The 12,083-nt window shown below is 37.9% G+C and overlaps 1 protein-coding gene across 1 annotated transcript in view; it reads right to left on the bottom strand.

Moving 5' to 3' along the window:
* Positions 1-12,083, bottom strand: part of Sema1a (semaphorin 1a) — a 189,483-nt gene that overhangs the window by 147,671 nt on the left and 29,729 nt on the right. Inside the window, 1 exon segment of the mRNA XM_064683665.1 lies at positions 10,151-10,733. Within this exon segment, the coding sequence (XP_064539735.1) occupies positions 10,151-10,370 (220 nt within the window). The 5' untranslated portion in view covers positions 10,371-10,733.

Here is a 12,083-nt window from a genome sequence, read left to right on the forward strand (position 1 = left end):
CAGAACTCTTAAAACTTAGGTTTTTTCAAAATTATTTCTAAAATTCTTTGTGCTCTATGAGAGTTGTTTAACTGGAGACAAATATTCGATTCAATGGGACATAATTTGATTGACTTAAATCTCGTCATCAAAGTAAATTTAATTATATGATATTACTATGCATGCAATGCTTATAAGTATCAGTCCAATTACTTATAGATGCACTTGCATTAAGAGGTCATACATATATATATATATATATACTATATGCATACTCTTGCAGCCAAGTACAACGTAATTTGCCTGCTGGCAATATCGCAAATCATGGAGAACTTATTTCATATAGTGAATTTGCTCTGCGACAAACTTACTTGCATTCATAAAGTTGGCAGTTGATGGCAGAAAGTTAAACAGATAGACACAAACACACACACACACACACACACCCACTTACATGCAAATGCGCACCTGCAGCATCAACAATAACAGCATCAGCGACAGCTACGACAACTGTTGAGCAACTCATTTTCCTGTTAATTAATTTAATTAGAACGTTTTCCCCACATTTTACAGCGAGAAGAAAAAAGTCAAGCAAACGTGCCGCGCAGCAAGTAACCACTTAACCCTGGGCTACAATAAAGCATTAACCGGGGTCAGGGCAGAAGACAATGCCACCCAGCAATCAAAATATGTGTGTATACAAAAAAAATAGACTTAAGAGTTAGCTTTGTGTTGGCAAAGCTTAAATACCCTAGCAGGTAAAAAGCAAGAAGTTCATTAGAAAAAATTTCCTATTTTTGGGCTTTAACAAAAGATTTGCCTCTGCTAAAATTCTAAAAAAAAAATTTATAAAAAACTAGGTTTCAATTAATTTTAAAAAAATTCCTATAAAATTAGAAAACATTTTAATTTGAAAATAACAAATTTGTTCCTTTAAAAAAAAAATCATGAAATAAGGACTTATAAAAATCATTTTCAAATAATTAAATATACTTTCGTATAATAATAACATTGACGTAAAATATAAATATACATGATTAAAATTCAGCAAAATATATATTTTCGTATAATAAATTTCAGAATTGCTAAGTTTTATTTAAATTTCTTTAAAACTCCAACGATTTTCTCTAATGAAAATACCACAAATGTTTGGAGCACATTAGAAACTGAAATTGTGAAATTTTATGTAAATATCAATCAAACCAACTACAGTCCGACCTTTGCAGTCTAATATAACTTAACCATTGTCTGTTAATAATATACTTTATGGGCTCGCAGCTGTCGCTTACAATGCGCAGCATATTTCGCGACATAATTAGAATACCCTATGTTAAGGGTATAACAACGGGCAAGTAAAACTTTTTTAATTGCATTCAATGTAGCTGCCAACGTTAAGAAGCACAAGTTTGACACGGGCGTAGATGGTTGGTGGTGGGGAGGGAAAGGGTTCAGTAGATGATGACGTTGCCAACTTGGTGCTGAGTGAAAACTGAGCGAGGACTGTGCTGTTTGTGCTGCATTCGGTAGTCTGGCAAATTCCATGCTGTCATTTAATGACATTTTCATCAAGATCGAGCGCCCGCCACCCCAGCCCCCAGATGCTAGCATCATTCTTTTACCACGCTCATTATCATTATAATTGTCATGCTGATTTCTTGTGCTCGTTTCGCGCAATTTTGTTGGCCCTCTCGCCAACTATTTGCCAACATGTCTTCATATAGTTCTTCTGCTGTTTGCAAAGTTTTACCAAAACTTCTTTCGTATTGTGATTTGTGTGCGCGCTTCTCCTTCGCAATGGAGTCCCAGTCGAAGTTGGAATCTTCTTCACGTGGCATTTGCCAGTAAGTATTCCTCGGGCGTGATTTAATTTTTAATGAGCGCCTATACTATGCCGTATAGTGTAAGTAATGGAAGTGCCGAAGAATGTACAAGTTGATGTACGAATGACATGCATAATTACATTTCAATGGTTAATAGCTCTCAAGTGCTTCACACACCATAAAACCAGGCACTTTAACACTTCAAATTTCAGTGTGTTTACAATTGAAAATACATTCCAAACACCAAACAGTGAGAACGAAATTAAGGCGAAGGGCAACAAATTTATAATACTCTTATGCTAAGTCAATAAGATTTTGATACTTAAGCGGCTGTCAAAATCAAATCTTTATTTAAGAGAATGATGAATGGAGTAGGATAATATGATAGCATAGATAAACAATACTTCTGTTATATATATAGATTTGAAAGAGACTAGGAAAGACAGGAAGTCAGGCTAATTAATTATACAAAAATATTTGTGAACGACAATTTTAGTAAACTCAGAAAATAATATATCCACTCCCCTCAAATCATGAAATTGATATTAGAATTCAATAAATTTCTAGGAATTTCCCCCTTAAATAAGGAAATTGATTTTTAAAGAACCGATAAATCCTAAGCTGTTAACATATTTATTATTCTATTTACTTTTTATCTTTTGTACAATAAATGCTACAGAGACAATAAAAAGTTCTTTTAATATGTATTAACGATTAATATTCTCATTTAATGAAACGGTATACTGTATTTAAATAATATTTTTATATTTTTAAAATATCAGTTGATTATAATTTTGTATCTCAGACGTATACACATAGTGCATTCACATAATCGGTAAACTAAATTATTGTAAGGATTTTTTCTACATACAAAACTCTGAAGTCCTGTGATAGATATACAATATATTTGCTTCAGCAGAAAATTGAAAAAAGCTAGCTTTAATTATTATTTGATATGCTCTTTCGAAATGTCCGGGAAAACGCAATAAAGTTGTTTCAAAAAACCTTAACTATCAACCGATTGTTCCCTTAAATGAATCCTTTTTATGGTGAAATGATATGGCACCCATATTTTCTACAAAATCTGCATCCTACATACTTTATTGTAAGTTCCAGCGCTACTTCTTGAATTTCACTTGATTGCCATGAAAAAATACCCCAACATGTTAAATACGGCCAATTGGCAAACACGAACCAAGTAAGCCACACGCAACAATCACGATAACAATGAAAACAATAGCTACAACAACAATAGCAACAAAATGGAATGAGTTGCAGTCTGGCAATTAATTTTTAATTTTGCGAGCTAAACCAACTTTTTGAGCGGCGAGACAATAAGCTCTGATAGTGTCCCTAGATTCCGGGACGCATACAGGAGCGTCAAAAAACTAATCAGGCACAGACGGCAGCGGCGCACGGCGAAAGGCCAAAAACAAAATGTACAATTATTAAACTTTTAATCAATTTATCAGTATTTACTTTTTACTTGTGCGCGCGCAAAAACTTTTCTAGTGCACACAACTTCGCTTCTACACTAACTCTATATATATACTCTATTCTATATGTATTTTGTGAGCTGACTCTTTAACTTTTTCATTAGAGTTTCAGGGCGTGGAAGAAAAGCAAAGTGTAAAAAATAGTAGAAAATTCGCATCAATTTTTGTCGTTACGCCATTTCAATTACTGGCCAGGCGCCAAGCCAGGACGATCAGAGAGAGGCGAAATTTATAGAGACAACGAGCTGGAAATGTCGACCAGAACAAAGAGAATAAGTAAAATGGCAAAATGTGTGTGTGCGTCGATGGCAACATGCAACTCATTTGTCCAAAGGAGTGGGGTCTGAGCGCTTGGTAGCACAGCGAGCAGTCGCTGCACTTGTCGTATTACTAATTTCCCTGGTGACCATGGGCACGAGCCGTTGCCAGAGACAGCAACAGCAACGGCAATAGCGACAGCAAGCGCAACAGAACCCATTGCAGAGCCATTGAACTCCACGTCAGGCAGCATCTTCGGCATCATCGTTAAACGTTCAATCTGACCAAACGGCAGGTTGCCAGGCTGCCGGCTACTGTTGCTGTTGCTGCTGTTGATGCTGCATCAGCAACATTGGCATTGCAGCAACAACAGTTGCAGTTGTGCAGCTGTGAGCAACTTTTTGATTAACGCTATTATGAGCTGATTGTTCAGTTGACCCAGGTTAATGCACCAGTGCCTGCTGCCTGCTGCCTGCTTGCACTGACAACTTCGCAACGTTGAATGTCCTTTGGCAGCGACGAGGACCAAATTGCACTCATGTGTGTAATTTATTTTCTCGGCATAAAAACTTCCTAACCGGAAAATGAGCACTCAATTAAGAAAGCCGTTTAATCCATGAAAGCTGCTCCAATTGCACACGAGCGCACAAAATGCCCAAGCAATACGAGGGAATAGCCTGTACATTTTTGCTGTCCATAGCCTTGGCACGTAATTGATAGGGTGTGCCTTTCGATTTATTTAAAGCACATCCCAGTGATTTGTAATTCCCAGCACCAATTACACTGGCAAATGCTCCAAATGGTTCAAAAATGTTTTAAATACACTTTCATTTGTGGTCTTGTAAATCACAGAGGTTACTGGGAAAAAATAAACTTTGAATTATTGTCTTTACAGACTGTTCTCAGGGCAAGTGCAAAAATGGGAGAACTGCTAGAAAGATGAATGGCAAATTTTAAAAGATTTGCATCTTTACATAAAAGCAATATTTAATACCAAAAGCTAACAATTCATTATCAATTAACGAAAACTGTTCTAGTTAATCGTTGATATAATCGTTTGGTATAAATTGAAATTTTGCTGGTATTTTCTAAAAAGTCGTAGACGCAGTCTAAATTAGCAGTTCGGGATGCCTTCTAAGAATCTTCCTCAAGCTTACTCTATACTCTATAATAGTGCATTTCATACACCTTCCACCTGTGCCCTTGCACATCTCCCCTGATTCAAGGGCCAAAGCCAACGACTAGATTGCATTATGTAAATGTAAATGGACAAGTCGCGACACGCAGGCGACTTAAACATGGTCAATGGTTGATATCGATGATCTTCCATGCAATTTAACTTGTATTGGAGCAACGTGGTGTGCTGCAGCACAGTGGTTCGCCTTGAATTGAAATTACGTGAACTTCCGCTGCAGCCAATTAGGCGAGCAAAACGTTTGGTCAGGCCCAGTCCGCTGGCCATTGAGACGAGACAGCGCGACTGACGCGAAGTAGTCGCTTCCTGTGCGCCGGCATGGATGTTGGCCATGGCCTCTGTTGGCGCTTTTTCCGGCATTTCATCGAAAGACGTCTAAAAATAGTTTTGCGCCGCGGCGTCATTAAAACTGTCTGCAACGTGTCGGAACAGCAAACATAACTGTTAATTGCCATTTCTGTGGAGCTATTCCAAAATCCACCCCACACACTCGCCTATATATATATATATATGTATCTGGTTCTTGCTGCTTCTCATTTTCATATTCTGCCGCATGCGCCTCATTACAATTTAATTCACAATGTAATTGCAGTTGAGCGCGGAGGAGAAGCGAGAAGCGTGTATCTGAAGACCGCCGAGAAGTTTTGCGTTGTCGGCACTTGACACGCGCCTCACATAATTTCCACACACGCACACACACACCCGTCTTATGTGGCACACATACTACAATTTCAGTTACTTATAAGTACTTGATGCCCCCCTCACTCCGACCCGCGCTCTTCCACATTTGCATATGCATTTTTGGTAGTCGAAATGTCGTCGACGTTGTTGTTGTTGTTTTTGTTGTTGTCGGAAATGCGACAACTAAAAATATTACGTCTGACATCGGTTCTTTTGCTGTTTGTTTCCTCTACTCACAATTTCCTCTCCCCAAGTTTCTCTCTACTCTTCCATCCTCTTTTGCCCATTTGCATATTACTTTTATTCAAATTATATTAAGTAGGCACAGTCGACAGTTATGGCATGGAATCTTGACAAATTCAGAATTCATAATTTCTTAAGCGCTGCCTTCAACTTGTTGGGGATTTGTAAGGCAACTTGGTAGGCGCACTCCATAAATATATAGAGAATTACACATATATATTTGTATACTTGAGTATATGTATTGTGCTTACATGTGTGTGTGTCCTGCATGAGTCTCTTGGCGTCATGTCAAATGTGAATACCTCAGATGTACATTAGATACTTTGATTTGTGCTTATGTCTTACACGTGAAGTCTTTTTCCTTAGTTGTTGCTCTCCATAGTCAATTAATCTTGACAACTTACTTTTTTGGTTTACACTTCATTCATTTGTGATCTTTTATAATCATATCGTTCATTAACTCTAAGAATGATGAATTCTCTTGGAATTTTGTTGATTTGACATTATAAATCAAAATAATTATTATGAAAAATGATTCAAAAATTAAGATTATGCAGCTTATTAATAGGAGTATCCCGAACAATTAAACAGCCCTTCCCGCGACTTACAATTCACTTTTATTTCGCATATTTTGGTGATATAACTCTACGTCTGATGAATTTTAACATGAATTATGCATAAGTAGCATAGATAAAAAGTATCTAACAAGAGTATCTAAAAAGCTTAAACAGCAAATCTCGCAACTAACAATTCACTTTTATTTCGGACATATCAGTGAAATTTGTAATAGATTTAAACAATTCGTTTAAAAACTGAATTGCCAGTAAAGACGAAGTCGATCGAAAAGCATGTGAAACTCATAAAATTTGCATTACTCATTTGTATATTATTTTTTTATTTACATACAAGGTATCTTTCCAAAACTAAAATGATGAAGAGAAGAGAATCGTAGAGAAGACGCAAATTACTCTGCTAGTTGCAGAGTTTTTTGTATTCCTTACAGATAAATCATAAACTGTCTAATCAGCTTTCATTAAAGAAGCACACGTGACTCTACCCACTGTCTCTCTTCTTTTATCTTTATCTCAAGTAAAATTTTATATGCTTCAACGGTTTTAGATTTTTTTGAAATATTTTCAATATTCCAGCCAGTGTTAATTTTGTGGCTTAGCTCATTAGCTTATTGTCTTCAATTCAAACTTAGTATGTTATGCAACACTGCGCATCTTTGGGGCATTCCCAGACCACCACTCAGCCAGTGTTGCCCTAATGGAAAATGTTTGCATTTTCAGCACGTACCATAGAAAAAATCAGCATAAGCAGCTCTTAACAAAATGTCTTCAAAATGAAGTAGCCCAAAGAGATTGGAGTAGCAGTTGTTTAGGGTTCCTGGCATGGGGTAAATGCATCGCCAAAGTGCCACAAAACGATCAACGTTAACCGCCCACTTGATAGACGTAATTTCGGGGCGAAGTAAGCTCCACGCTCTCCGCGTCTCTGGCCAAGTGCTGTGCATTTAAATGTTCGTTTTGTTACTGCTTGTGGCAAGCTTCGCCTAATGACAACCACTTGCGGCTGTCAAATGCAACTCTGGGGCGTGCCACGCAGCGTTGTAATATTTTATGCGTGTGCGGCTGTTGGCGGGCGGTCGGGCGGGTGGTCGTGTTGCAGCTGCAAGGTTTTTGTTTTTACGCGCTGGCCCAACAATGGCATATGAATGCATTACCAGTGCACATACATTCTTCTTACCCCCCACTCTCTCTCCCCCTCTCTCGGGCAGGCAGCACTTTCATTTTACTTGGTCACAAATGTCCTCGTCGTCGTCATCTTTTCCATGGCCCTGGCGACGGCTGCTTTTGCTCATTTGGCAGAGATGGCGGTTGTGCTGCGTTCTCGCTCAGTTATTCTCATTCTCGTCCTGGCGCTGCTGCCACTCGGCGCATTCATAATTTCCACATTAACCTTATTTTCCTGTTATGCATGAGTGCGAAAAAATTGTCACCAGCCAGCCCGAAGGTTTTTACGACTCGCCTCTGATGGATTTTAAATGAACTTTAACACATGCCATGTGACACGCCCCCTCCCCACGACAGTGCACACCCTACTCACCAAACGACCTGACCAAAAATGGGCGTTGGCTAAGTAATTGGTTTTACTGGGGCAGACCTTACAGAGATTACCTTGAGTTGACTCTGATAAAGAAAAACAGCAGGATGTTTCGAGTGAGCAAATGAGGCTAATCAGCAATGTTCCTTTGAAAATGCTTGAATTCCGGAACACTCTAATACGATACTGCGCGAACATTTCTAAAGCTAAGTCGCAAAGGCTTGTTAGAGCATTATGGTAAACCAGTTTACGGTCGATGCTCTGGAAAATAGAAATATATCCGATATGGATATTAAAGTGTTATTTTGTCTGTAGAGATTTAATACGTGTTTCATTAATATATTTAATCTCGCAAGTCGGACTTTAAATTAGCATCATTTGAAAGATCTTCTCCTTAAGAAAGCACAATGGCTATACCCTAGAAGTTAAACCGATTACACAGTCAGCCCGACTACTAAAAACTCAGACTAAAATCTTACTGTTGAAGAGAGAACTTTGCAGCTTCCTTGCTTTAACATCCCCGTTTAGAATTTCTGGATAACCTACCCGAATAGCAAAGAAAGTCAGATGGATTAAGTTTTTCAAATATATAAAAGTATTTGTCATTCTCAAGATACATTTATTAGCTCATATCTCAAAGCTGCAGAGCACTTTGAAGTCCATCATTCATGGCTTGTTTGAACGAATTGAATGCACAAATGGATACTTTCACCACCAAAAGCTTTCACTATGGCCGCATTCAACATATTTTCTATTGTCCAGCCTTAAATATTCTTATCTCTCTAGAGCCTGGCACACTCACAAACACACACATCCAGCACGTACCCAATTGTGTGAGAGCCTGATACTCAAATGCAGTTTCTTGGGTTTTGGCCATTTGTTGTCCTATTATTCATTTCATTCATTTTTAGTATCTTTTGCATATAACATACTTTATGTATTTCTTGAGCAGTGACAGCATACGTTTGAATTACTTCCTGCTAGCAATGAGTGCCATGAATACACCCACCACTAAACACGCCAGGAGGCTACCCCAAAAAAAAGTGCATATAAAAATAGAAGCTTGAATCCATTTCGTTGGCTCATTTATAAGCAGCACATGTGCGCCTGATGTGATATGTCTAGAAAGGCTCAGTTGCCATTACCCAGTCTCAGCGCCCATGCCGGGGCATGCTTGAAGTGCAGCAAGCTGGATGGGGGCGGGTGTTGGGCTGATGCCTTGGAGGTGGCGTGTCGCTGTTCACATTTAGTGTGTGCCAAATGCACATTTAATAACGTAATTTCTGAAGCGTGCAAAAGATATTTTTGGAATTTAGTCTCTTTCTTCTGCAACTTTCTGCTTCATCTTGCAAGCTACAAACAAAGTCCCATATATTATACATATGTACATATAAGCTGAATATATATTTATATATAAATATATATATGGATATGTATATGTATAAGTTGGCGAGTGTCACCTCGTCGTGAGGATGTCGCAGAACTTTTTAGCCAAATTTGCATATGCAACTGACGATGATGACGTAGCCTGAAGCAGCAGGAGCTACCGGCTGGATGGCACTAGAAATAGCTGCTGGCACTAGTCCTGTGTATCTGTCTGGGCGACAACTGCCCGACTCTAACTCTGTCTACTATATACTGCTGCGTATGTGAGTGTGTGTGTGTTTTTGTATAAAAAGCTACGCCACTTTTATGCAAATAATGTCTTCCAAGAATTTTTGTTATTTATAGTTAAGATACCAAACGTGTGGATGCCTCATATACAAAAGTGTGCATTAGTAGCTATGTATGAGTATGCGTGTGTGAGTGTAGTTTGGATTTGTGTGTGTTGCACTTCCTAACAAGTAATAGCTTCATTTCTTTAGTCAAGTTCTTCACCTCACCAAGATAGGCGATGTGGAAGTGAGGTACGCTAGCTGAAGGTGAGGCAAGTTCAACTATCTAAGGTTGGTTTGTGTATAACTACGCTTGCATGTATGCGAATGTGAGCATTTGTGTGTGTGTGTGCGTGTGTGTGTTTTGTCTTGCAGTCAAATTACATTTTGGAGCTCATAAAAAGTTGCTATTAAAGTTTTTGGCATTTGATTTCGATATGTGTTGACTTATGCATCCTTTCTACCCTCGTGCTCATAATTTAAATTGACATTTGTATTAGTTTGTGCGCTACAGTCAATTCCCTTTATTCAATTCCCTTTAGTCAATTAGCTATACACAAGAAATTATCAACATTGAGGAAAGGTAAAAATATGTTACTTATTTGTCTTTATCAACTATCAAATAGTTTGCGCTATCAAATCAGCAATTTCAAAAGTAAATAAAGCTGTGTTTTTTCTTGATTTAACAAATACATACGTAAGAAATTCTTCACTTACCTAATTCCACATAAAGTTTTGGTCGTATATTCTCCTGCCAGGCACTTTGATTACCAATCACGAAGAGTGTCAGTAGTAGGAAGACTTGCATCCATCCATAACTTTGGGCTAGTGTTTTTGCACTTTGCAGATGCATTTTGTGGCTTTTGTTATTGTTTGGATTTCTGTTGTTATTGTGTTGTTGTTTTGTTTTATTTACCAAGTTGTGGAAATGTAACATTTCTATTTTGCATAAATTTACTTAATATCCGTGTTATAAATATTTTTGTTATTGCGGTCAGCACGAGTGTTGTGTGTCGTAGTTTGGGTTTAGATTTTAAATTTATATGCTGAGTGTGTGTCGTAGGGTTTATATTTAATTTATTTACTGACTCTGATTTACTTACTATTTAAATGCTATTTATATATGGCAAATATAATTTTTTGTATTTTTATGTTTTGTTTTTATATTATTTATATTTTTGTTTTCAACAAATTTCCTAACAAAGTTAATAAAAACTGAGCGTTTTTGTATCCTTTATATTTATATTAATTGTGTTTTTTTTTATGTTAAACAACTGGTTGTGGAGTTTTTAAGTAATTTCTGCAAAGACATAATTAGAGTGAAATTTATTTAATAAATATGTAACTTGGCAATTATATTAAATATATAATCCCAACTTATTAGTGTTGTTATATCGGGATTACAAATCATTAATCATCATAATTAAAAGTTTATAACAAAAAATCTGACATAATATTATATATAATTAAGATATTGGTGTAAGAAATTTTTATATTTTTGTTCAAAGTATTAAGTATCACCACGCTGCATTAGCGGGTTGAGGGGACAATCCGATGTAACGATTACGATGTATCGACTATCGGTAATTTTTGAAGAAACAAGAGCATAAAAGGTGGGTGAATAATCTGAAGCTTGTGACTTCATATGAATCCTTACACCCCATCCTTCAGTAGAGACGCTTGTGTCTTTTATAAATTTATGAAATTTTTGATTCTTTAGTGTTAAAAATAAACCCTAATATGAAACAAAAGCTTACCCCTTTTTGATGTTAAATTTTGCGTGCCTACTTTCAGGTACTTCGTGCAAAACTAACAATCGGCAAAAACGAATCCAAATGAATGCAGCAAGGGCTGCTCCAAGTGGATACTCAACTTTACCACTTGCGCGCACTTCTAGCCTCCGACTGACAGGCAACACACACACACACACGCATTGTTGACATCATAATTAGAACGCACCCGACACACACAACCACACGCATACACGCACTCTCACACATGACTTAAAAACAAATTGCGCTGCACTTTTGTGCCCTCCTGCCCAGATTTATGACACCGCATAACCCCATTTCCCATGCCGCTACCCTTAACTGTTCCGACACCTTAGCCCCGCAGTTCCACAACCCCTCATCACCCCTCATCTGGTCATGTGCCACATTTCTACATTCCGTGCCACATTTTAATTCGCCGAGTGTGGGTGAATGTTGAAAAACTCATTAACTGTGCACGCTACTTGGCACCTTTTTAGCCAGTTTTTCTTTTTGCCTTACAATTTGCTCTGACTTGCCTCATTCACGCGCTTTGTTCGCTTTCTTTCTTTTTATTAGGCATCATTCTGACTTACTCGCACCAGCCCGCGCTCTCTCTCTCACTCGCTCTCTTTCCTGCTCTACCGCATTCTATTTCCCTTTTTGCAGCCCAGCCCCTCCATTTGTGAGCGAAGGTCGACAACTTATCTCTATGGCAGACATTTCTAGGCATTCGCACTGCCCCAACTGGCGTGTATGCGAGGGTGAGCTGTGTGTGTGTGGTGCTTCTGTGGGTGTGCACATACATGATTGCACAATAAGCCGATTTAGGTATGGGCTCCTTCTCAAATCGAGCATAAATATTTCGCCAACCCCGTTGAAAAAATGCAATATGCAATAAA

This window comes from Drosophila montana, unplaced genomic scaffold, assembly GCF_035044405.1.
Source record: "Drosophila montana isolate Dmon_TW-CO22-7 unplaced genomic scaffold, ASM3504440v1 contig_1409_1, whole genome shotgun sequence".
NCBI lineage: Eukaryota > Metazoa > Arthropoda > Insecta > Diptera > Drosophilidae > Drosophila > Drosophila montana.